This window comes from Mya arenaria, chromosome 9 (genome assembly GCF_026914265.1).
Source record: "Mya arenaria isolate MELC-2E11 chromosome 9, ASM2691426v1".
NCBI classification, from domain to species: Eukaryota; Metazoa; Mollusca; class Bivalvia; order Myida; family Myidae; genus Mya; species Mya arenaria.
In genome coordinates this window covers 74195003-74222012 of record NC_069130.1, presented here as the reverse complement: position 1 = coordinate 74222012, position 27010 = coordinate 74195003, and the positions used below count along the sequence as shown (strand labels likewise).

At 36.7% G+C, this 27010-nt stretch overlaps 1 protein-coding gene across 2 annotated transcripts; it reads left to right on the top strand.

Annotated features, from left to right (window-relative positions):
- The first annotated feature begins 668 nt into the window (after window positions 1-668).
- Window positions 669-25410, top strand: LOC128203511 (carbonic anhydrase 2-like). 2 transcript variants are annotated; one of them, XM_052904956.1, is made up of 9 exons: window positions 669-772; window positions 5524-5733; window positions 11753-11782; window positions 12012-12185; window positions 13568-13716; window positions 13870-13962; window positions 15203-15266; window positions 23138-23295; window positions 24189-25410. In XM_052904956.1, the coding sequence occupies exons 2-9, from the start codon at window positions 5667-5669 to the stop codon at window positions 24441-24443; spliced, it is 990 nt and encodes a 329-aa protein (XP_052760916.1). In that variant the 5' UTR covers window positions 669-772; window positions 5524-5666; the 3' UTR covers window positions 24444-25410. The 2 variants fall into 2 exon arrangements, with proteins under 2 accessions (XP_052760916.1, XP_052760915.1); XM_052904955.1 differs by lacking the exon at window positions 669-772 and adding an exon at window positions 1812-1968.
- Window positions 25411-27010: the final 1600 nt, after the last annotated feature.

Here is a 27010-nt window from a genome sequence, read left to right as displayed (position 1 = left end):
TTCCTAACAAATCAACGGTGAAACTCGTCTAGACTACACTGAGCAAAAAACGGCCCTGGGAAATTGAAATTTACAAGTTTCTAACGACGTACAGAACATTTCCACACTGAAAATCACCAAGTGAACAGCTCTTTCAAAGAACTTTAAGAACGAACCATCTCACCTTATATTAACGAGTCGCACTATGTTTTAGAAACGGAAACAGAAAGTTCTTATTCTAAAACGCGACCGATTTAAGATGAGAGACCACTGAATAATTATCCGCTATAATCTGTAGTCGATTGATCAATTTGCACGCAAGATAACCCTTAACGACCCCAAATACTATATATTGGGAGAAAGTCCCACTAGTGTACTAAACATTAAACAACGTAAGAAAAAAAGAAGTTAACATTCTATTGTGTTTTCATAAGTTTATTTTTTTAAAACAATTAAGCTTATCAGTTTGTAATATTCAATGACATGATATGCTTTTTGCATATATAATGGTAGAATTAATGAATGAAGTCATACAAAGTGCACGGACGTAGGCATAAATTTAATGTTGCTGCCTCATTGAAATTTCTATCGCCTCAATCTCAAATCCTATCCTTTTTGAAATCACGAATCATACATCTTCAAAACCTATTAAGATGGAAAGTAGCCAATGGTGTATTCGTCTAAATAAAGCCCACGTGGTTATATGTTTGTAATACGTTCAATCGCACATTGAAGTATATTTCGAATTACAGACATTTTATTTTATGTGATGGCTGATTTTTCCAAGAAGTCTGTAAGTTTACCGAGTTCGCATGAATTTAAGTTTGCATCTTTCGGATAAATTCGGATATATCCTAGTTTAATTTTGTCGATTAATTAATACTGTTATGGATGAAAGGTCTAGGGTCAGTATGACAACAATCAATTCCAATCGTGATAACACTTTTGAGTTTAAGTTAAATGATAACTTATTATTTTACATTTTTATTTTATCATATTAACTATTATTATTTCTTTTCCATTTCTGTGTGCAATGGTTATACAAAACGCAATGGTGAAAAAATTGGGCATTACGCTATGAAAAATCAAACACGATTGGCTATCCATCATGATTAAAAATATTTGGCATAAATTTGGTATTGGCCTGGTTTGGCTATAAAAAAATGGATCGCATATGCAAACTCAAAAGTCTAGCGCCATTTGCTATCGCATTTTATTAGTTAACATTTCAAACTGCTCATTATAATTCATTGTTGAATTCATAATTAACCAAATTAATTAATGAATGACAGAATTGATCATGACTTGTTATAATCGGATCCTCATTTTAATTGTTGACTCATTACTGTCTGTCATAAATGACAGACAACAAAAACTGAACATTTGAAATAAAATATCAATTGTTAATGCACAAAAATATGTAAAAAAAATGTTAAAATACAAACTAATTGTAATCATGTTAAGAATACGGTCAATGTTTGACAAATTTCCCAAATTGAAATTTCAAACTGGGTTTCGTCAAAAAAATTAGAGTTATTGCACTTTTTGAACTATGTACAGCGAAATTTCAAACAAGTGTAACTTTGTTATTTCAAGGCCTATCTTAACACGATTTTCAGGAATGTTATTAGATACAAAATACAAAATAAATATTGCTTTTATAAAAATATGCCTCCATTGCCTCATATTTAGACGTTCGGTGTTAACAACAATTGTTTAACTCCTACGCATTTTATACCAGATGCCACAAAGTGGCACTCTTTGATAAAATCTTTGGCCCTGAAGTTGATGTCTGAAGGGTCAAGTTGATTTCTGCAGATGCAGTTTCTCCTGCATACATTCTCATTCGTAGGAGGTTTGGTAGTGATAAATCTGTTGCACGCATAGCATCATCGCTCTGGTGTGCGAGAAGTTTCTCATAACGCACACACTTATCGAGTGGTTTTTTACCGTATAGTGCAGGACTCCTATTTTTTAATACATGAACTGGTAAGTACGAGTTGTATTATTATTATTATTATTGATTATAATAATAATAATAATAATTATTATTATTATTATTATTATTATTATTATTATTATTATTATTATTATTATTATTATTATTATTTAAGAAATACAGTTCTTAACTAGAAAGTAAATTTGTGTTTTGCTATATCATTTTAACGTTATGGACATCGAATAGACTTAGCTTAGACGAGAACCAAATTGAATGAGATAATAAGGCAAAATTTGATAAAATCTGCGTTCATGTACAATAGGTAAAATGTGTTTTTAAAAAATAATGAAGTTGGAATCATTTCTTTCAAAAAAATGACAATGATGTTATCTGATGACATCATGTTCTCTGAAAATAAGATAAATAAAATGCTTAGACAGTTCATTTTCATAAAGCATGTATACTTGATTTACTTGTACTGCTGGGTTTTTTTATTATTAAAATCATCGGTTGAAAAAATAAATTCTTCACTGAATTTTTAAGGAAAATATGACAAGTGTTAATTCAAACATCTTTTTAAGGTTTTGAAAAAACAAAATTATTTTACCATTATAAATGTACATAATTTTCTTTATATTTGCATTATGAGTTATAATAGATAACAAGGTAATACTTATTCAATCTATAAATCTTAGAAAAATATTGTTACTTTTGTCTGATATCAAAATTGGTGCAAAATTGTTGTTATGAGATAAGTGTACCTCTTTAAACCAAAACAAAAATATCCGCTTTCGTTATATCTATAAAATGTTCATTTTTTACCATAATCTTGAAACTTGATAGGATTATAAAACGTTCAAGGATGCTGTTATCAGCTGCAGCGTGACAAACCATGCTATTATGAATAAACGCCCATCACTGCCACCGCACCTGGTATAAATACGTAATACTGCTCTTAAAGATATTACCGAGTTTGACATACTGGCTCGTAATTTAAAAGAACATGTAGTATATGAAAGTTTTTAGAGGTTAGATTTGTTAAAAAAGATAGATATCTGCATTCGTTTTAACAGTTTGTAATTTACTATAAAAGGTAATGGACACCAGATGATACCATTGCAAGAAAAGAAAAATATTTCTTTAACCTTAAACAATTGATATTCTTGTGTACAGCTTACTTAATGTTTATCACTTCGATTATCATAGACACATGTATATTTCGCAGTTTAGGAATGTTTTCCAATTCAACACCTTCTGGGTTTGTCTACTACGTAAGTCCCAGCAGATTTAAAAATGGTGTCGGTATATGTATCTGTAATAATCACGTGGTTTTCACAGGCTAAATATACGCACTATAAACTGGGAAAACAGTGTCATGTGCTATTTGTAAACAGGTAAAATCAGCGGAGTCAGCGACGAAATAATCTTTAAATCATGTTAAATCATGTATTATCGACTTCATTCTAGTTCATATTCATAATTCTAGTCTCATTTTGAGGAAAAACTGTATTTGCTGATTTTGCGACCATCTCTTGTCTAGTCCCTTTCACTAACACGAGTGGTTGTCATTCCATCGCGCCTCCAACATACATGACACAGAGCCATTGGGCCAGGACTGGTCAAGCAGTGACCCCATATTTTTTCCATATTTGGTCAGTGAATTATATTGTATCAACATGGCTAAAATTTCGATTGCGATGATTCCCGACGCATTGATCAGTTTTAACCGGTTGATAAAGATACCGTGTGTGTATACCACGTGATAAATTGCGTCATAAATGCTACGTCGGAAGGCAATATTTTGCTTGGAATGAAGACTGTAAGCAAAGATAACTTCTCTATTACTTCACCATTTTAAATGAGACATATCGCAGTCTACGCCGCTTACATAGCCTCGCATTCGGTCTTTAACTTAAGTTCGATTAAGAATTTAGTTTCTAAAAACACTTCGACAGACCTTTTCACAATACGGCCGTCTGATGGAGCACTGTCATTTAATATTATTTTGCAAACAGGTTTGTCGAAGTGTTCACATTATCAAACTTCGGTAATAAAACAAAGGCGGGGCTCTTTAAGCGACATAGACTGCCCTTTGTTTTATTTAAAATGGTGTAGTAAAAGATAAGTTGTCTTTGATTTAAGTCTTTATTTTAAGCTAATTGTTGCCTTCCGACGTAGCATAAATGACGTAATTTATCACGTGGTAAACACACACCGAGATATATACGTTACGGGGGTTGGAAGGTGACCCGATATGCTTCGCTTTCACCCGTTCACCTACTAACCCCATAACATATCATATTTCGTCGAAATATAATAGCGCATTGATTGTTGTATAATCCACATGATACTTCTTCCACCTTTGACGATTACGGAGTCAGGCCTCATTTCGCTTCATTTGAGAGAGTAATCCTTGTTTAGCAATACAAAGCCCGAAGCCCGAAGCAATATGTTTATATATACTCTTACAAGTTCTCAAACATGACCAAAACTATTGCCCCTCTTCAAGTGTCAAGCATATACTGACTCTGCATACATTAATGACACACAGGCGCTCGAACTGAATAGATAATAATTCTTAACGAGTATCTGATATCAACAATATGCTTCGGCATAAATTGATGTCCCAAATCGTTTGGGTTCTATAGCAATGGCGGTGCTAGCTGGTAAAACAAGGGCCTGTGTCCCCCAGTTGGCCGACAAGCGGACCCTTAAAACACCTTATTTAAACCTTAAATTGATACCTTAGTGACCTCATTTAATACATTTATCATGCAATTGACCGTAGTGTTAAATTTCGATACCTAGTGACCCAATATAGTTTCGGTGACCTTTGAAAGAATATTATTTCCTGATTACTTTTTTGTAAAATAAATAATCGAAATACATTACAGAAAGAGTTTTGGCAGTTTGTATTATTTTTGGGGAAAATTTCAACTGAAATCTTCCTAAACTTTACATTTATATTATCATAATTGACGATGGAGAATTTTAAAATTATACATTTTAAAGGGGATAACAATAACGATTGCGACAATAAATTAACGTCCAAAATGCTTTGTATGTCGCGATAGTGAACTTGACAGTCCATAATTTGAATCATGAAGTTCACAAATTTTGTCGCTGTCGAATTTTTGGAAGTCGATACCAATATCCTTAACTTCATAGATAGGACGCAGAAAGCATAATATATCTGTATCAGTGCCTGTGTATACAACGTGAATAGTTACGTCATAAATGCTACATATTACGTTATAAATGCAAAGTTATCTTTGTTTAAAGTATTAATTCGAAGCTAAATGTTGCTGTCTGACGTAGCATGTATGACGTAATTTATCACAAGTATGCCCTCGGCAATGTTTTTCAGATGGTAAAATCAGATAATAAACACAAACCCTTTGAAAATATACATCTGATTTTAAGATGCAGAGAACTGGTCAGCTTTGTGGTTGTGGTCAGCCCTGGACGGTGATCAGCTTGGCGGCGGTGGCCAGTCTTTGACGGCGGCGTAACCCTCGGGACTCTTAAGAAAAGCTTAAAGATACCATACAATAAAACAAATTTATAATTATAATAATAATAATAATAATAGTGTTTATATTCAGCTCTGTTGGCTCTCTGAAGATACACAGGTCACTTGTTGGGAACTGCTAACATTTACTAGCCGAATAACCTGTCCTTGGAAAAACTGAAGAAGTGTGTGGACCCTTCACTTACCCTTCACTTACGATCAGATCGTGCATACAGCATGGTGGTTTGGGGCGTAGTTTGCTGCATCTTGGCAGCGCAGATTTCCTTAGTCGGTGGAAGTGCAGGTAAATAAATCTATCTAGAATGTATGCATGAAATACGAAAATGACGAAAAATTGATTTGTGAAATGGGAATTATATATAATGTTTCGTCTTGTTTTTGAGTTCAATAACTGTATAAACTTTGAAGAAGACGGGTGAGTAAAATATTTTTTGCGAATAATTTCAAAACATTGACAAATACCTATAAAATGATTTCATCTTCGATATCTCTTGAACTCCATGGTAAACATTAAATTTCTTCACGTTGAATAAGATAATGGTTCAGATAAACTGAAGTTCTATGTCTTCAGAAAAATAACCGTAAGCTTTTCGTTTAAATAGCAAAGTAATGTTCTTCAACCAATGCCGTTTGAATTGTTCATAGAAAGCAATTGTTTGGCTACATCAAATTTGCTTAAAACAATCGATTTTTCTTGTTTTTCTTTCAAACACGATAGGCAAATACATAAGCAAGATAAAAACATTAACACTTTACAACTACCTTCAGAAAATTGATAAGCTGTAGTAGTGATGAATGGGACCAAGTTAGTATAAAGTGATCCTATTGAGAAAAATGACACTTTCTGTTAACCTCTGTGAATTGTATGCATTAATACACAGTATATGTTCATCTTTGTTCAAAAGAAATGCCAAACATTCAGGAAAGATAATAGCAATATCACTAATGAAGATAATTAGTTTCATACGGAATGTAAAACTAGAAGAAATAGTTTTTATTAGTTTCTGAATATTTGCAGAAAGAACAAATGAAATATAAATAGATCAAATATGGTAAAGGCTATGTCTAAATATAAAAGTGTGTGTAGGAATAAAAGAAATACTTATGAGAAAGCTAGAACTAGCAATATCAAATTAAAGAATGCTTAAGAGTATTGGAAAATGTTGAAGAGGTTTTTGCACAATGAACATATGCCAAGCCCTGAGTGTTTTGCTGAGTTTTGCAAAGCAAATAATGCAGATGTACATGCTTAACAACCAGATGCTGCTGGCATATATGTATTTTATTAAGATATATTTTGTTTAAGCACGCCAAGAATTGAAACATGGACGTTCAAGAGGTCTTGATTTTGTCAGTATTTTAACATGCTCCAAATTAACTAGAATATTTTCATAGCTGTTTTATAAGCTGTTTGATATACAACATTTTCCAGACATTTATGCTAACGATCATACTGTACCAATCGTTCAAAAGGGAAAAGGGGAAGCCCCTAGCTAGAAGGGAACTATAAGCGAACCACACTAGGAAAATATTTTTCCAAGAATATTGATGAAAAGCTTACATATTGGGCAGAGCCTAACACTGTATATGTTAAAGCTTACGCTGGATTTAGACAGAACAAGAGTTATGTTGATTATATTTTGATTGTCTATTGACGTTAAACACATATGGTAAACAGGAATGCCTTTATAGGATTTTACAAAGGCGTTCGATTATATTGAAAGACAGTCGCTATTTTAAGAGCTTATACAACTAGGATTGGGATATAAAGTTAATGATATTGTTAGTACACATATGGTATGTATAAACGCGTTTGACCAATAAAAAAAGCGATGATATTGTAAGAGATGAAACACATTTCTATTTGCTTAGTACCTATGACTTGGATTAAGAAATATTGATGATGGTATTGATATTTGCTTGATTAAACTTTATCATGTCTTATATGCAGATGATCTATGTATTTTTGCTGAAACAGACAAAAGACTTTTTGATGAATAAGATATGGCGATAGAAAAGTAAATGGGGATATAGATCAGGTAATGTCACTTTTAGTATAATAATGAACAAATTGAAATTGGTAATAAATTTAATAGTTTGGAAATTGTGTTCACCATTTTATAACCGGGTTACAAGATTAACAAGATGAAATCTTATATTAATAAATTTCCAAGTCATAGATTAGATTTATTCGATACACTTGTTGACCCGTCATAATGATGTGCTTGTGAATTCTGGGGACATTCGAATGCACCAGTCTTTAGCGAGGTTATCTTACATCTTACATCTGCAGTTAGGGTCGCAAGTTTATTCAACTTATGTAACCCCCGCATGAGCTGATACAAGGTATTATCCAGATAGACTGAGTAGATTTTATTCTGCATGAAGCTATCTAACCGGTTTTTGAAAGTATTTGTAGACGGTGCATTTATCACGTTTGCTGTGAGCGCATTCAATTCCAGAATTACTCTTTTTGAAAAAAACAACATTTCCGAGTGTCTTTTTTATTTTTATTTTCATTTTCAGTATTAGTCCATGTCTCCGAGTTGCTCGATAATTAATTTGAAAAAAAAGCTTTTCATGATTTATGTTTACCTTTAATTCATAAGTTTATAAACTTCGATCATATCTCCTAGAAATCTTTTGTATGAAAGAGATGGAAATTTCAAAGCTTTTAATCTTTCAATAGATGACATGTTTCATGCATAATAAACAAAGTTGGTTGCCGTTTTTAACTCTATTATCTATGATTTCATAAGCAAACTACTCGGTGTTAAATTACAGACAAATAAAGTTGTTATGATGAATTGGGCAAGATGCCATGTGAAAATAACACTATATACAAAATGTCACAAGATACTGGACTAAAATAATATGTACATCAGATATAAAGTTGGCTAAACTTGTATATTATAATTATTATGTTTAAAAACTTAGAAATGTATCCATATAAACGCTCTTGGGCAAAGTGTGTTCGAAATATATTAGAACAATTAGGATTTTACTATGCATTGTTATTCCAGACTCTTTGTTTTATATCATGTTAAACAAAGAACAAGTGATCAATTTAAGCACGAATGGCATGCAGATAGATCGTGAAGTTCATTAACATATTTATTGTTGATTGCTTAAGCTGATATTCTGTTTCCGATCAATAAATTAAGAACGGTTAGGTCCTGGGACCTAAAACTTAGCAGGCTGGTTTTTCATGACCAGCGAATGAACCCTAATAATTTTGAGATTAATGGGGCAAAGGTCATGGGTGTGGTGACCTTAAGCTGAAAATCCATTTTCGTTCAATAGCTGAAGAACGCTCGAGCTCTTGGACCTCAACCTTGTTAGGCAGGTAAGTCATGACCAGCAGATGAACTCCATTGATTTTGAGGTCAGTGAATCAAAGGTCAATGTCATGGTGACTTTAAGCTGAAAACTGCGGTGAATCTTTAACTACTAATTAAATAATGCAATTATGGAAAATATTAATTATTGATTACAATATTGTAACTTTGTATTTAATTGCTAAAACGCAAAAAAATGATTGGTGAATGCTAAATTATTTGCTGTGATCTTCTATCATTTCATAAGATAGAAATACCGTGTTTTCTGCACCTTTCTTCAAAATTTAACTCGGTATCCTTCATAAGAATTATTGTTTTCAATATTTATTCTTTTTTTTTGGTATATTTTTTTAATAATTGTGGTAAACCTTAATTGGGAGTAAGAGCAATTTTTAAGCAATATCATGCTATTCATCTTTCACCTCTGAATGATGGTGTGATGGCTCAAGTATCCATGTGTCCAGGAGTCTACAGCGTTGTCTTGTTAATATGTATGTTTCAATATGAATGTGCGTTTGTATAGGTAGAAAATTAGTTTTGCCGCAATAATTATAATAAAGCACTGTAATATAATCTCCCGACGCTGTAGCCGACATTAGGTACATATATGTCCATCGCCGACCACATAAATGTATTAACCATTGCATTTTGTACTCTTGCGCTTATGTCTACTGTGTTTTATGTATTCAATAATTAACTTAACATCTGCAGAACCAAAAGCATTTATATACTTGTTACCCAGTTTTCTTCTCATTACCACAGTAGAGTATAGTGTGTATTATAATAGTATCATAATTGACAATTTTTCACCAATATTTTATGAATGGGTTGTTGTAGTTCGTTTATGGAACTTTATACTCTACTCTATACTTAAAAATGCCCATCTCGAAAGTACATCGTCAACTATTTTCAAGAGCATTGTGTTATGCGATTTAGCTTTTTTTCCTAACGCCCTTGAGGGGCCTTCCCTAAAACAGCGCAATTGGTTACCCTTCTTTAAAGACGCATACATACCATAGTTAAATATTAAATATCAAAATATCAACATCAATTAATGTAAAACCGTTGGCATTTGCAAGATACCTATCTCACGCGAAACTTTGCCTACGGCTAGAATTTCATTATTTTGTGCGCATTGAAACAAACAAGATACACACGATATGTTTTATTTTGTGATAAGTGCATGGGACATGTATCAGTGTGTGTGTACCACGTGATAAATTACGTCATAAATGTTGGGTAGAAAGGCAACATTTTGCTTCGAATGTAGACTTAAAACAAAGATAACATTTTTTCTTTTCCATTTTAAATGAAAAAAAGGGCAGTCTACGTCGTTTAAAGTGCCCCGTCTTCGTTTTATTACCGGAGTTTGATTAGTAGATTAGTTTCCTTAAACACTTCGGCAAACCCATTTCCAAAATAGTGTTTTGACAGTGTTGCATCAGGCGGAGGTTTTGTGAAAAGGTTTTGTCAACGTGTTTTAGCAACTAAACTCTTAATCAAATAATGTATAAGTTCGAAGGCGGGGCTCCGTAAGCGGCATAGACTGCGCTGTGTTTCATCTAAAATGGTGAAGAAATATTAAAGTGATCGTTGTTTAAGGTCTTCATTCGAAGCAAACTGTGCCTTCCGATGTAGCATTTATGACGTAATTTATCACGTGGTAAACACACTGTGTATTGGACAAACCCTCTTGTGTGCATAGTGTACACGTAATCCGATACCGGTGCCCGTTTTATATTTGCCGAGTTTCCAGCAGGGCCGAATATTTGGATCTACTTTTCTGGGATGGGAGAAAATATCATTCAGTATACTAGTATACGACAGTACAATACTTTTTAACGGCACGCCAAGCAATGCACACCACAACTTTCATTCTTACATTTGACTATTTCCTAAAATAATGATATTGCCTGATATACCAGGAATGTTGAGTGTGTGTTTTAGCTCTACTTGCTAAAGGCCAGAAGAGCTTATGCGATGGTAATGTGCACGTAGTATGTGCATCCGTGCGTCCGTGCGGTCGAGCGGTCGTGCGTTCGTGCGTCTGTAAACAATTGCATGCTTGTGAACACGATACAGTTTTTATTGTATCTCGATGAAACTACAGTATCTAGATATCCATTAGAGCTCGGTTCCTTTCGAAAACCAGCCAGATCCGCCCATAAATGCCTAGATTATGGGCCATGAAAGTTTTAAAGAAATGCTTTCTATTTTTAGCCAGGTCTGCATGAGCGAATTCTATTTTTAGCTAAGTTTACATGTACATGTAAATTCAAGTCTAGAGTTAAGGGAGACTATTTGCAAGTCTAGGATTTTGAGACAATTTGCTTTTTGCTTCTGCAGTTGATTTTGTGAATTACTCTGCCTTGTTCTTGTTGAAAGCCCAAAGGCCATTTTTTAGCTTTAAGTTCTGTAGTTTGCGCATTCATCTTAACACAATTGGTTGTGAATGTTTAAGTTATGCACCTGGTGTCATTACTGGCCACACCCAGGGTTCACAGGTTTGGTAAACATAAATCTGGAAGGGTTTGAAAATCTTTTTGTATGTTCGTGCATCCATCTCAGCACAATTGATTGTGAATGTTTTGTTCAAATTGATCAATGTTGTCCTAGGATGCCCTTGACTTTGACCTTTTGACCAACTTTTTTTAACTTTTAAAACTACAGAAATTTTTACTATGAGTACAGTTTTGAAAGCATTTTTTGTCAGATGACTTTTACTTGGCACATATTAAAATATTACATGCAACTAATCTGCTTACAATACTTTCTGGGCTCAGATGTTGAACGTGCTACGTTTTCAGGTGACCCAAACACAAAACATAAAGTATATGTCTGTTGCCTTTTACCCATATATACATGCTCTGGATTGATATGACCACAAAAGCCATGCCAGTAGAGCATAGGCCCTTTTGGGCCTCTTGTTTTTAAATGCGGTTATTATGGTTCTTTTTTTTTCAGGAAATGTATGGACATACAGAGGCTCGGTTGGTAAGATCCTTTTGATATATATTATATTAAAAAAAGAAAAACACACGGAAATCTTCTTACAAATTGTCAAGTGTCTTTTAAAATTATCTCCCTCGAAAACCGATAGATATATTTCTACTGATTGTTTTAATAACAAAGCAGTTGAACAACTTAAGTGATAACATGAATACATGTACATGAGATGCAGCGTGCATGTCTGTTTTAAACCGTCTGTTTTTGCCTATCTCAGGTCCGGACCACTGGCACCTGGACTACCCACACTGCGGCGGAGTGAAGCAGTCGCCAATCAACATACAGACGGGGGAAGTGGTGGTGGACCCCACCCATCTGGCACCCATTGTCTTCTCCGGCTACGACAAAGTTTCCAGCACTAACTACACACTCGGGAACAATGGACATACAGGTATGCCCCTACTCCATCCCAATGTTATACATGCAAGTAGCAGCGGACACACTTGAACGCTCCGGAAGCGTTTCATGCTGCAAGCGTGGGCCACCATGACAGGTGAAAAGAGGCGTGCAGGTTGCTGCAGTCCAGGCCGTTTGCGGAGCCAATTTTTTACCGCCCCATTGGAATTGGCAGAAACATATATAACATAAAAACAAGTCTTACATTTTATTTTATTTACAGTTACATGTTATGCGGCGTATCATTCAATTTAAAAAAAAAACTTTCATCAAATATAGCTTAATGATGTTAAATAAATCAGTTTAAGCCCTACCGCCGGGAAGTGGCAAGGCGAAAGCCAGTATAATAATCAGGGGTATGGGGATGTAGCAGTAAGCGAGCAGCCCGCACACTAGGTCCATCGCCATGACGAGTATCATAAGTTCTCAAGGGCCCTACAAAGACACCAGTCAGTCCTTGTACTTCACTGTGGCTGCAGTGGTCAACACGTTCTCTATATTGCTCTGTTTTAGTGAGATACATTTTCGTGAAAAGTTCGAATAATTGCGACAGATCTTTTATTTGATCAAATACTTGCTATTGTAACTATAAAGTTTTAATATGATTAGGTCATATTGTAACACAAACAATACATGCCTTGGTGACAAGAACATCCCAGTCCGACCCCTCAGGCACCGCCGCATTCGTTTTTCGCTCCATATTTTGATGTTATCACGAACATGCGTTATGACACTAATTTGACTATTTAACACGTGTTTCAGGCCTAGTTTAAGCCTTCTATATTGACTATCCCCCCTCCCCCCCCCACCCCAAACAAACAAAAAACACATGTTTTTGTACACAACCTCTATTAATTGATCTTAATCTCATTGCCCTGAGCCAATAAACGAATACAGAGGAAATTGGCCCCTATTGTGAAACCAGTGCAATTAGCAGGAGATGCACAGCAGGGGATTGTCATGCCAAACATTCCTTAAACTAGGCCTTTAAGTATACAAAATTTGAAAGTGTTATCCCATTTAATAACTAATTACACTTCGACCGATTCTTACAAACCTAATTGAATAACATACCAACCGTATTATATGTATCAAAATATTTCAAATTATAATAACTTTAAAAGCATGTTAAATTTATTATAATTGTTACATTGTGTCTTGTATACAATATACAATGACAACATACAATTAAATAATCAGCATTTTTATGAAAAAAAAAGAAATAGGCAATTAATATAAAAAATCGAGCTCGCTCTTCATTTTTATCCCTAAAAAAACCTTGAAAATTTCCCTTGCCTTAGATAAGATGACAAATGTAAGCTCATATCCGGGTGCGTTACTACTTTGTCTGATATGTTGTGTCTTTTTGTATTACAGTACAGGTGGACCTGAACGATCAACATATGTTGATCAGCGAGGGCGGCTTGGGAGCCACTTACATCGCCGAGCAGTTCCACTTTCACTGGGGTGCCGCAGACACGCGCGGCTCCGAGCACTCTGTCAACGGCCGCCACTACCCTATGGAGGTACGCAACAACTAGGCCGTGTCATGTTATGTCACTAGCGCGTTAAGTATATATTTTAAGTACATTTGAACATGATAGTTATATAATAATGCAATTCCCGTACCAATCTGTACAGTATATTTTTAGCAATAATGTTAGCTTTCATTGTTGCAGATGCACATAGTCCACTATAACCGGAAGTACGGGAACCTAGCGACCGCCATAAGTCACGAAGACGGCCTCGCAGTGCTGGGTTTTTTCTTCGAGGTGATGAAACTACTAGTAGTTACAATAAATATTTCAATTAATATGTCTGAACTACATTGAGATGAATGGACTGGAGTGTTTGGACGCTCTGCACCTCGTCGTCGGGCCGGCTTTTCCAGGCCGCCCGAGGCTTCTCAAGGCTTTAAACTTGAAATATTGTTTCACAATGAGCGCATGCTGCTAAATTCAGACGACCAGGCTGTCACCTGCACGCTACCAGGCTGTTGCACGCTGCTAACTTTACGCTGCAATGCTGCTAACTTCAATCTGCCAGGCTGTCTTGTTGCTAACTTCAATGCATCCAATTTGCCATGCTGCTTATTTCTCATTCAGCCAGGCAGTCAACCTCTTAAATGCATGCTGCCAGGCTTTTGACAACAACAACAACAACACCAACAACAATAACGCCACCAACAACAACTACAACTACTATCATCATAACCACCACCACTACCCTTACTTCTACTACTACTGCTACTGCTACTGCTGCTACTGCTGCTACTGCTACTGCTACTGCTGCTGCTGCTCCCACTGCCACTGCCACTGCAATTGCCACTGCAATTGCCACTGCCACTGCCACCGCCACCGCTACCTGAACCTCTACCACCACCAACTACCACCACCACTACCACAACTGCTACTTCTGTAGCATCTATATTTGAAAGAGGATACATATTATGACATAATAACGGTATTAAGAACATGCCAAGTATAAAATAGAGCATTTTCATTACGCCCCTTTATAAAGAAACATACAGTTCTGGAAAAAAAACTTGTATATTTCACGCATGTATAAGTTATTATTTAAATAACACATATTCACAATGATATGGACAAAACATGAAACAATCTATCAAATACAAATACATGTACAAATAATTAGTTGTCATTAATTAATATAGACGTGCAACATCTTTAAAAGTTCTCCTGGTCTTTGGTATGTGAGTTTGGTCGGTGACAAACAAGCTGGACTCGTGGGCACTCCCCCACAGCACAAGAACACATCGTGCCCAATACAGTGACTTTGCATAAGTCTACATAACTTTTTTTAAAAATTGATGTAAAGTAAATACTGTTTGATCTAAAATGAAACATTTTAAAACCTATGCACTCATAAACACCGAATTTCTTTTAAAACAAGAGACAAGTTCTGTTTGAAATAAATTTGCAAAACTATGTATATTTATCAAGTTTTTAATAATTGTACAGTTTTAAATGTGTTTTTCATTTGTGTTTTCAGGTTGGAAGATATAACGAACACTTTAATGAAATAATTCAGCACTTCCATGACATAAAATACAAAGGTAAGACTTGTACATTGATTATATTAGAAAATAAACAAATGTTAAATTGGAAAAACGTTAAAGGAACCCGTCCACATTTTATATAAGGGTCGATTTTATATTTTGTGTGAAATGTTAATGGGGGAGGCAGGAACTAACGAGCGAACGAACAAAGAAAAGGTCATTTAATAGCTGAAAACGCAAACATATTAAATGATTGGTGGGTCTGAAAATATTTACGGAGATCAACGATCGTCTCATAAGGTAGAAATATCGTGTTTTATGCACCATTCTTTCAAATTAAACGTCGTATCCTTCATGGAAACCACTGCTTTCGATATGTATTCATCCTTTTGGGAGTGTATTAAAACAATTGTATCATGTGTGGTACTGCTTAATTGGGAGTAAGAATGCATCCTTAAGATTTTCAATTAAAAAGTGAATGCAACCGATCATGTCTCTTTAGATATTTAGTACAAAATGTTGTTCATCCTCGACTAATCTATTATCACAAAGTGTGCAGAGTCCTCATTGAACAATGTGTGTATACCACGTGATGAATTGCGCCATTTTAAATGAAACATGGAGCATACTTACAGAGCCCGTCTTCGGTCTTTTAACAGCTGTGTGAAGTTAGCTAAACATACGACATTGGACATTCAAAATCGAATGTTGTGCTGGCACGATATTGGACATTGGACATTCAAAAGTGAAAGTCGTGCTAGCACGACATTGGACATTGGACATTCAAAATCGAATGTTGTGCTGGCACGACATTAGACATTCAAAATCGAATGTTGTGCTGGCACGACATTGGACATTCAAAAGTGAAAGTCGTGCTAGCACGACATTGGACATTCAAAATTGAATGTTGTGCTGGCACGACATTTGACATTGGACATTCAAAAGTGAAAGTCGTGCTAGCACGACATTGGACATTCAAAATTGAATGTTGTGCTGGCACGACATTGGACATTCAAAATCGAATGTTGTGCTGGCACGACATTGGACATTGGACATTCAAAAGTGAAAGTCGTGCTAGCACGACATTGGACATTGGACATTCAAAATCGAATGTTGTGCTGGCACGACATTGGACATTGGACATTCAAAAGTGAAAGTCGTGCTAGCACGACATTGGACATTGGACATTCAAAATCGAATGTTGTGCTGGCACGACATTGGACATTGGACATTCAAAATCGAATGTTGTGCTGGCACGACATTGGACATTGGACATTCAAAAGTGAAAGTCGTGCTAGCACGACATTGGACATTGGACATTCAAAATCGAATGTTGTGCTGGCACGACATTGGACATTGGACATTCAAAATCGAATGTTGTGCTGGCACGACATTGGACATTGGACATTCAAAAGTGAAAGTCGTGCTAGCACGACATTGGACATTGGACATTCAAAATCGAATGTTGTGCTGGCACGACATTGGACATTGGACATTCAAAAGTGAAAGTCGTGCTAGCACGACATTGGACATTGGACATTCAAAATCGAATGTTGTGCTGGCACGACATTGGACATTGGACATTCAAAAGTGAAAGTCGTGCTAGCACGACATTGGACATTGGACATTCAAAATCGAATGTTGTGCTGGCACGACATTGGACATTGGACATTCAAAATCGAATGTTGTGCTGGCACGACATTGGACATTGGACATTCAAAATCGAATGTTGTGCTGGCACGACATTGGACATTGGACATTCAAAAGTGAAAGTCGTGCTAGCACGACATTGGACATTGGACATTCAAAATCGAATGTTGTGCTGGCACGACATTGGACATTGGACATTCAAAATCGAATGTTGTGCTGGCACGACATTGGACATTGGACATTCAAAAGTGAAAGTCGTGCTAGCACGACATTGGACATTGGACATTCAAAATCGAATGTTGTGCTGGCACGACATTGGACATTGGACATTCAAAAGTGAAAGTCGTGCTAGCACGACATTGGACATTGGACATTCAAAATCGAATGTTGTGCTGGCACGACATTGGACATTGGACATTCAAAAGTGAAAGTCGTGCTAGCACGACATTGGACATTGGACATTCAAAATCGAATGTTGTGCTGGCACGACATTGGACATTGGACATTCAAAATCGAATGTTGTGCTGGCACGACATTGGACATTGGACATTCAAAATCGAATGTTGTGCTGGCACGACATTGGACATTGGACATTCAAAAGTGAAAGTCGTGCTAGCACGACATTGGACATTGGACATTCAAAATCGAATGTTGTGCTGGCACGACATTGGACATTGGACATTCAAAATCGAATGTTGTGCTGGCACGACATTGGACATTGGACATTCAAAAGTGAAAGTCGTGCTAGCACGACATTGGACATTGGACATTCAAAATCGAATGTTGTGCTGGCACGACATTGGACATTGGACATTCAAAAGTGAAAGTCGTGCTAGCACGACATTGGACATTGGACATTCAAAATCGAATGTTGTGCTAGCACGACATTGGACATTGGACATTCAAAATCGAATGTTGTGCTGGCACGACATTGGACATTGGACATTCAAAAGTGAAAGTCGTGCTAGCACGACATTGGACATTGGACATTCAAAATCGAATATTGTGCTGGCACGACATTGGACATTGGACATTCAAAAGTGAAAGTCGTGCTAGCACGACATTGGACATTGGACATTCAAAATCGAATGTTGTGCTGGCACGACATTGGACATTGGACATTCAAAAGTGAATGTCGTGCTAGCACGACATTGGACATTGGACATTCAAAATCGAATGTTGTGCTGGCACGACATTGGACATTGGACATTCAAAAGTGAAAGTCGTGCTAGCACGACATTGGACATTGGACATTTAAAATCGAATGTTGTGCTGGCACGACATTGGACATTGGACATTCAAAATCGAATGTTGTGCTGGCACGACATTGGACATTGGACATTCAAAAGTGAAAGTCGTGCTAGCACGACATTGGACATTGGACATTCAAAATCGAATGTTGTGCTGGCACGACATTGGACATTGGACATTCAAAAGTGAAAGTCGTGCTAGCACGACATTGGACATTGGACATTCAAAATCGAATGTTGTGCTGGCACGACATTGGACATTGGACATTCAAAATCGAATGTTGTGCTGGCACGACATTGGACATTGGACATTCAAAATCGAATGTTGTGCTGGCACGACATTGGACATTGGACATTCAAAAGTGAAAGTCGTGCTAGCACGACATTGGACATTGGACATTCAAAATCGAATGTTGTGCTGGCACGACATTGGACATTGGACATTCAAAAGTGAAAGTCGTGCTAGCACGACATTGGACATTCAAAATCGAATGTTGTGCTGGCACGACATTGGACATTGGACATTCAAAATCGAATGTTGTGCTAGCACGACATTGGACATTGGACATTCAAAATCGAATGTTGTGCTGGCACGACATTGGACATTGGACAAAATATATCAACTTGCAGGAGTCACGATGCACAGAGAGACGCACTATTGTGCAGTACTTCAATAAGGAACCTTTGGAAACGTGTGGTATGACGGGCTGGTCGGACAGCTAGGTCCATTACCACACGACCTGCACACTTGGACACCGTCTCACGCTATTTTTTGTCAAGTGTAGAAGCACTCAAGTTTATTTTTTTTTATAAGAATCACATTATGTAGCCTATTAGTATCTTCCATGGCCGAGAGTGTAAGATGGGTTCAGCTCAACCAGAGCGTAGGGTCTTTTGCGGAAACGAGGTTTACCTGTTTCCGCAGAACACCCTGTGCGAGGGTTGGTATGAACCTATCTTACACGAGCGACTATGGTTTTTCTCTCTCACCGCAGTTAAACAAAATAATGTAAAAATGTATTTTATCGCTGGAACTTTTTTGTGCGTAGTGAAAATAATGTGCGCATAGATATATGACAATTCCTGGTTGTCATAGATAATCGCGCAGTGATTCAGATTATGTTAATAGTCAAATCGTTCTTTAAATAGTTCTGGATGCAGCAAAGTGAAGGCAATAAAAAAGAGTTCCATACGGGTACTTGTTTATCTTTGCCCGTTGGGAAGATAAGAATTTCACGCATGGACAAATTTTTGAATCTACTTTTCTGAGGTGGCAGAAATATATATATCCGAAATCTTGGACTGGTGATAAGGCTGCAATTCTAATTTGTCCATTCAAATTGTTGTGTTAAATAACGACATTCAACTTGGCTTTTATTTTTTAAAATATGGTTTATAATAACGTATATCTGTCTATTCATAGTGACCAAATATTATTTAGGCATCCAGTGGAAGTGGTAAATATTAAGAGAAAAAAAAATATAATGAAACGACAACCAGTATACAAATAATAATTGTTGGACATAGGTCATTTTTACTCATTAATTATCTGTCAGGAGTACCCTTTAAAATAATACCAAAATTATATGGGATCCCCATGCATCAAAATGTAGCATTATCGCCAATGGTTTATGCATTGACAAGTTTAGCTATGTGTATGTTGCCTTAAGTCACATCCATGTCCGACAATATTATACCTTTGAGGTACCTAACACATATTTAACAAAGAAACTTGTATTTGAAAGTCCGCAACATTGTTATTGAGAGTTGTATTAAAACAATCCTTTCGATTGATATACATACATATTCCCATGTAAATGCAGACACATTCATTAATGTAATATAATTATTCTAAAGCTCTGTAGATAAACACACACTGAAGTGCACATTTGTTGGGTTTATATAATTATTTGCGCTTTGTTTCCTTTCAACCCTTTCAACCATTGTCAGTTCTGCCCAAGATACCATTTCCAATGGCGCTGGTGTCACATTTTACATGTATAAATTGTATATTCTGTAAAACCTATAAGAACTTATGTCGTATGTGATGAAGACGTCATTTTGAATTCTTTAATGTCGATGCGATTGATTATAAAACGCTTTGTGTAATTCTGTCGACTTATCAAAAAGGTTTATCGAACACAATTATTTCATATAAACTTTACCAAATGAAGACGACGTAGCATGTTCGACTAACTGAGTCGATAAAAAAACAAGTCGACAGGCAGGAATAGGTTACTTTATCGACTCATTGACAATATTTTTTGTGTTTACGTAAAACCAGATAAAAAATATGTACGGACGATTACATTTATACTTGTAGGAATCATCAATGCATGTCTATATTTTCCATATGTCATTATATACTGTGGATATAATTATCTTCACTTCCTTTATAAATGGTACTAGATGTGTAGCAGTGGTGTGTAAACAATTAAGCTTATTAAAAATATGCCATTTTGAGCATTATCACTGTTTGTCTACATATAATCCACGACCATTCATAAGTATATTCATTTGAATCTTTCTCTGCATATGTGACATCATATATATATCTGAATCATGCTTAAGTTTCAAATATTGCGATGGAATCGTCATGACAATGCACTCTTGGTGTTAATAAATTTTATAATGGTTCATTGCTTTGTGATCTCTGACCCTTTTCAAATAATTTCAAGACAATATCTCAAACAAACAAAAAATCCGAATAATGCATGTAATCAAAATTAATTTAAAGTCAGTAAAAAAAACATTCATTCATCAAACATGTCATACATTGATTTAAATGTGCTAACTACTTGCACGACTTTCACTTTTGAATGTCCAATGTCCAATGTCGTGCTGGCACAACATTCGATTTTGAATATCCAATGTCCAATGTCGTGCTGGCACAACATTCGATTTTGAATGTCCAATGTCCAATGTCGTGCCAGCACAACATTCGATTTTGAATGTCCAATGTCCAATGTCGTGCCAGCACAACATTCGATTTTGAATGTCCAATGTCCAATGTCGTGCTAGCACGACTTTCACTTTTGAATGTCCAATGTCCAATGTCGTGCCAGCACAACATTCGATTTTGAATGTCCAATGTCGTGCCACCACAACATTCGATTTTGAATGTCCAATGTCCAATGTCGTGCCAGCACAACATTCGATTTTGAATGTCCAATGTCCAATGTCGTGCCAGCACGACTTTCGCTTTTGAATGTCCAATGTCCAATGTCGTGCCAGCACAACATTCGATTTTGAATGTCCAATGTCCAATGTCGTGCCAGCACAACATTCGATTTTGAATGTCCAATGTCCAATGTCGTGCTAGCACGACTTTCACTTTTGAATGTCCAATGTCCAATGTCGTGCCAGCACAACATTCGATTTTGAATGTCCAATGTCCAATGTCGTGCTAGCACGACTTTCACTTTTGAATGTCCAATGTCCAATGTCGTGCCAGCACAACATTCGATTTTGAATGTCCAATGTCGTGCTAGCATGACTTTCACTTTTGAAAGTCCAATGTCCAATGTCGTGCCAGCACAACATTCGATTTTGAATGTCCAATGTCCAATGTCGTGCCAGCACAACATTAGATTTTGAATATCCAATGTCCAATGTCGTGCTAGCACGACTTTCACTTTTGAATGTCCAATGTCCAATGTCCAATGTCGTGCCAGCACAACATTCGATTTTGAATGTCCAATGTCCAATGTCGTGCCAGCACAACATTCGATTTTGAATGTCCAATGTCGTGCTAGCACGACTTTCACTTTTGAATGTCCAATGTCCAATGTGGTGCCAGCACAACATTCGATTTTGAATGTCCAATGTCGTGCCAGCACAACATTCGATTTTGAATGTCCAATGTCCAATGTCGTGCCAGCACGACTTTCACTTTTGAATGTCCAATGTCCAATGTCGTGCCAGCACAACATTCGATTTTGAATGTCCAATGTCGTGCCAGCACAACATTCGATTTTGAATGTCCAATGTCCAATGTCGTGCCAGCACAACATTCGATTTTGAATGTCCAATGTCGTGCCAGCACAACATTCGCTTTTGAATGTCCAATGTCCAATGTCGTGCCAGCACAACATTCGATTTTGAATGTCCAATGTCCAATGTCGTGCTAGCGCGACTTTCACTTTTGAATGTCCAATGTCCAATGTCGTGCCAGCACAACATTCGATTTTGAATGTCCAATGTCCAATGTCGTGCCAGCACAACATTCGATTTTGAATGTCCAATGTCCAATGTCGTGCTAGCACGACTTTCACTTTTGAATGTCCAATGTCCAATGTCGTGCCAGCACAACATTCGATTTTGAATGTCCAATGTCCAATGTCGTGCTAGCACGACTTTCACTTTTGAATGTCCAATGTCCAATGTCGTGCCAGCACAACATTCGATTTTGAATGTCCAATGTCCAATGTCGTGCTAGCACGACTTTCACTTTTGAATGTCCAATGTCCAATGTCGTGCCAGCACAACATTCGATTTTGAATGTCCAATGTCCAATGTCGTATGTTTAGCTAACTTCACACAGCTTCTTTTAACAGAGTGTGAAACACTTTGACAAACCTTTTTACAAAACTACCGCCCGATGACGCCATTGTCAAAGCATTAGTTCGAAACAGTTTGTCGAACGGTGTTTGACGTGTCTTATCATGTAATCAAACTCGGGTTAATAAAACGAAGACGGGGCTCTTTAAGCGGCATAAACTGCCCTTTGTTTCTTTTAAAGTGGTGAAGATAAGGGGAAAAAAATATTATTGTTTTCAGTCTTCTTTTTAACCAAAAATTGCCATCAGACCTAGCATTTATGACGTAATTTAACACGTGGTATACACGCACTGTTGAATATACATGAATTAACTTTTAAAGACAGTGAATATGTGTAATATACTTTCTCGAACCAAGAGTAATGCGATAATAAACCATTAATTGATTAGACTTAGCATTGATAACCTTGATAAAAAAACGAAAATAACGTATGTCTTGTTTGTAATTCTATCACTCAACGTGTAACAGAACAGCACGTGCCGATCCACTCGATACCTCTGATTGAGCTGATCCCGGCGCGCTTGTTCAACTACTTCCGGTACCAGGGATCTCTGACCACTCCTCCCTGCTACGAGAGCGTCACGTGGACGCTCTTCAATGAAACCATAGAGATCGCCGAAGAACAGGTCTGCATGCTGCTATCAAAATAAGCGCTTGTTCAGAACTTTGTTAGGAGTACTGCAAATCACAGTTATACAAATTTGAAAGTTAACAATAATTACGTTAACAATGTTATTCACTTAAACCAAGTCCTGAATAATAAGCCCTCACCGATCTATAGATAAATTAAAAGAAATCTAATCTAATTCTAATTAATTAATTAAAGTACGTGTACTTTCACGGAAACTCCACTAATGATTAACCCCGTCAATTTATCGAATAATAATATATATGTCTTTACGCCGATATTTTTTTCGGGTCAAATATTTCCCTCGTGTTAGATCTTAAAGGGACTGTACACCAGATTGGCACCAAAAAAAGTTTTTTTCTGTAACGAATCACAGGACAGTTATTTAATAAAATGTTCTACTCTTTGATATCATAAATGTAAAAAAATACCAAAATGTTAAAAAAATAAGTCGGAGACCCGGTTCGAACCCGTGTCACCAAAATTGCAGTCCAGTGTTGTATCCACTGTGCTACGAAGGCTTACCCTAAACAGTTGGAATATTTAAGCTATATACCTAACTTGGTAATATCATGTGATAACATCGACTAGCCAATCACGCATAAGGAATGAGTTCTACTAGGTAGACATACCTAGTTATCTTTTTAATGGAAAAATACGAATAAATTGCGAAAAAAAAATAATTATAAACTATGTGGTACTTCAGTAAGTAAGTTTCAACGCGTTGTACACATCGATACCAAGTTTGTCAGTTTTCGACAACTTTCTTTTTTTGCGCTATTTCATCATACGGAGTATAGTCCCTTTAAACATATAAACGTAGCATTCCATATAACCTTCCATTCAAATCCTGCCTTGGGGTCACTTTATTATTCGTCTTCTTACTTACAGCTGGAGAAATTCCGGAAAACTATTTTCGAGAATCTCAAGGACGAGGGCGGGGTATCCATTGACATATCGGACGACTTCCGGCCCGTGCAGTGCCTACACCAACGTCGCGTGTACGCCAGTCACCGATCACTCCACTACGACACAGGCCCGGCCGCTGCCGCCTTCCAGGATAACGAACGTTCTGCCGCTAACGTCGTTACAAGCGTTGCATCGATTGTTCTATTCATTATGGCGTTAATGAACATTTGTCTTTAAGAATATATGTAATGTTTCCAAGAAGAGAGTCAGAAATTCGTTAACGTAATGGTGCTATTTTCGAAACTATCCATCGCTAACAACTACACCGCAATAAACAGAAGGATATGCTTAACAGCAGACGCAATTTACATAGTTAAATGTTTCGCAAGGGTATAGCATTTAAGATATTGGGATGTTGTCGTAGTTTGTATTTTTTTAATGTACTCATGAACATTGATTAACAAAATAATACATGCAACTGTAAATACATTTAAATATGACATGTACTAAATGGAACATGCATATTGTTTAAGCATTTTATTATGTCGTGTTTCTTTGTTTACACGAAACAGCATTTCAGTATCATGATCCCATTTTTGAACGATCATAAGAATAACTTATTTTTTAAATTAAACTATGCGAGAAGTGTTTTCGCGGCGATAATCATAAAACGCTGAAATAACAAAAGCTTGATATATATTACTTATGTTGTTCATTCTGTAAAAAGAATATCATCGGTATATGCATGTATATGTAGCATGATAATTTCTTGTATTATACGTATAATATGTGCTTAAGTATTGTGACAGTTGTGTATGTACCAGACCAGACACTTACAAAAAGATATATTGATGTTACCCAAGATTTACTTATATGTACTCACAAAAATTTGTGAAGGAAAAAAATACCTCTGGTTTTAATTCTGGTATAATTATGTATGATTAAGAACCAATGCAATGTAACGAGAATTTGAGTATCTTCCACGGCCGCTCGTGTAAGATAGGTTCATCCCAACCCGAGCGTAGGGTGTTGTGCGGAAACGAGGTTTACCGAGTACTGTTTTAAGAACATACAAATACTAATAGGAGAAAAACATATGAACCTTAATGTTTCTACAAATGGCATTACACATTCTCTCTCTCTCTCTCTCTCTCTCTCTCTCTCTCTCTCATGTATGCCAGACGATCAATAAAGTTTAACTAGATCAACTGATTTTCTAATTATAAATAAAATCTGGTCTGGCTTCGCCTGGCCTGACACAAAATGAGTCAGGAAACAAGGTCAGGCCGAGCCAGGCCATGCCAGGTTTTAAAACATGCATCAAAATCGATAAGAAAGAAAGTCACAATAAAATTAAAAATTGCATTTTGCAGTTTTGCCACTGGGTTTGATTGTTAATCATGACCCGACGCCCAATAGCCCTGGCAAACATTTCATACCAGTACCTGAGCGCCCACGGTAACATATTGCCACTAATGAAGCATACATTAGATGGCAATGATTATGCACCAGTCAATTGTAGCCACGCACCCCCCTCCCACGCACCCCACCCCCACCCTGTCCGGGGGTATACCGGCGTTAGCGGGGGAAAGGGCCCATTTGTACCTTCCAGGTGGCCCCGCAAAGCCGAGTGAACGCGATGGAATGGGCTCACCTAGGATGTCCCGGCTTGAGGATGCATTTGGCGGGGATTTTACCAACAGTTTATCCCCGCAGTGCAAATTTTACCCGGGATTGGCTGGACCGGAGGTCAAAGTCCCCGCTATTCCCCGGATCTAAGGGCCGTGGTTCCAATTGACTGGTGCATTACTTGCTTCTAGTTGACAACTATAGCAATTTCTTACAAAAATTGACATGTTCTACAGTCATTTAGCAACTAAAGGACAGAATACCTGAACAATTGGTGTCAGATGTCGCAAGCTACTATACTTCACCTGAATTTGATCAATTCACCAAAGAATGGAATATTGAAGCTGTATACGGTATAGTCTGCATTATCCCAAGTCATGAAATTGGCACGTCAATACGTACCACTACCCTGGATCATGGCTACCCCCCCCCCCCCCCTGTCGAATCTCTACTGGTCAGCTAAGACCAATCAAACTTAAGTATGAAGCTTTAATTGCATTGGTGTCACAGTAGGGGCCAATTTCCTGTATATTTGCTTCTTGTATCAGGGCCATTTGGGGTCCATTTCTATAATAAAACATCCAAAACTGCAGAGCAGGATATTCAGATCAAAAAGCTCAAAGAGAGACAAAACGAGCAAAAAAATATGACAAAAATGCTGAATCCTTGCCGACTTGGTGAGCCAGTAAGATCACGTCAGGATAACTGGAATCCAGTGACTGTTGCTGGGCAACACAATGGAAGATCATACACTATGCGTATACCCGATGGTTCTGAATATCGTAGAAACAGACGACATTTAAATTTGTTAAAGACAAATGCAAAAAATGCTGAAATAAATTCTGTTGAAAATTAATTTGAGCCAGAACTATACCTTTTTGCACCACACTTGTTTTATTTTATTATCTTAATCAGAAATTTGACGCAATGATTGGGATCAACATAATGTCAGTTCCCAGGACAAAAAACAAACAAGCAGAACCAGCTTATATCACAACATTGGCTGATAAACAATTACAAAAACTCTAATGGTAGTGACGTTTACGTTACTCATTCAGGACAAGACTGATAAAATCGTAACAGCTGTCTGGATTACATTTCGTGATAACAACATATATTGTATCGGTAATTTATTTATTCAATGACATCAGAATGGTTTACATCATAGTTTAAGG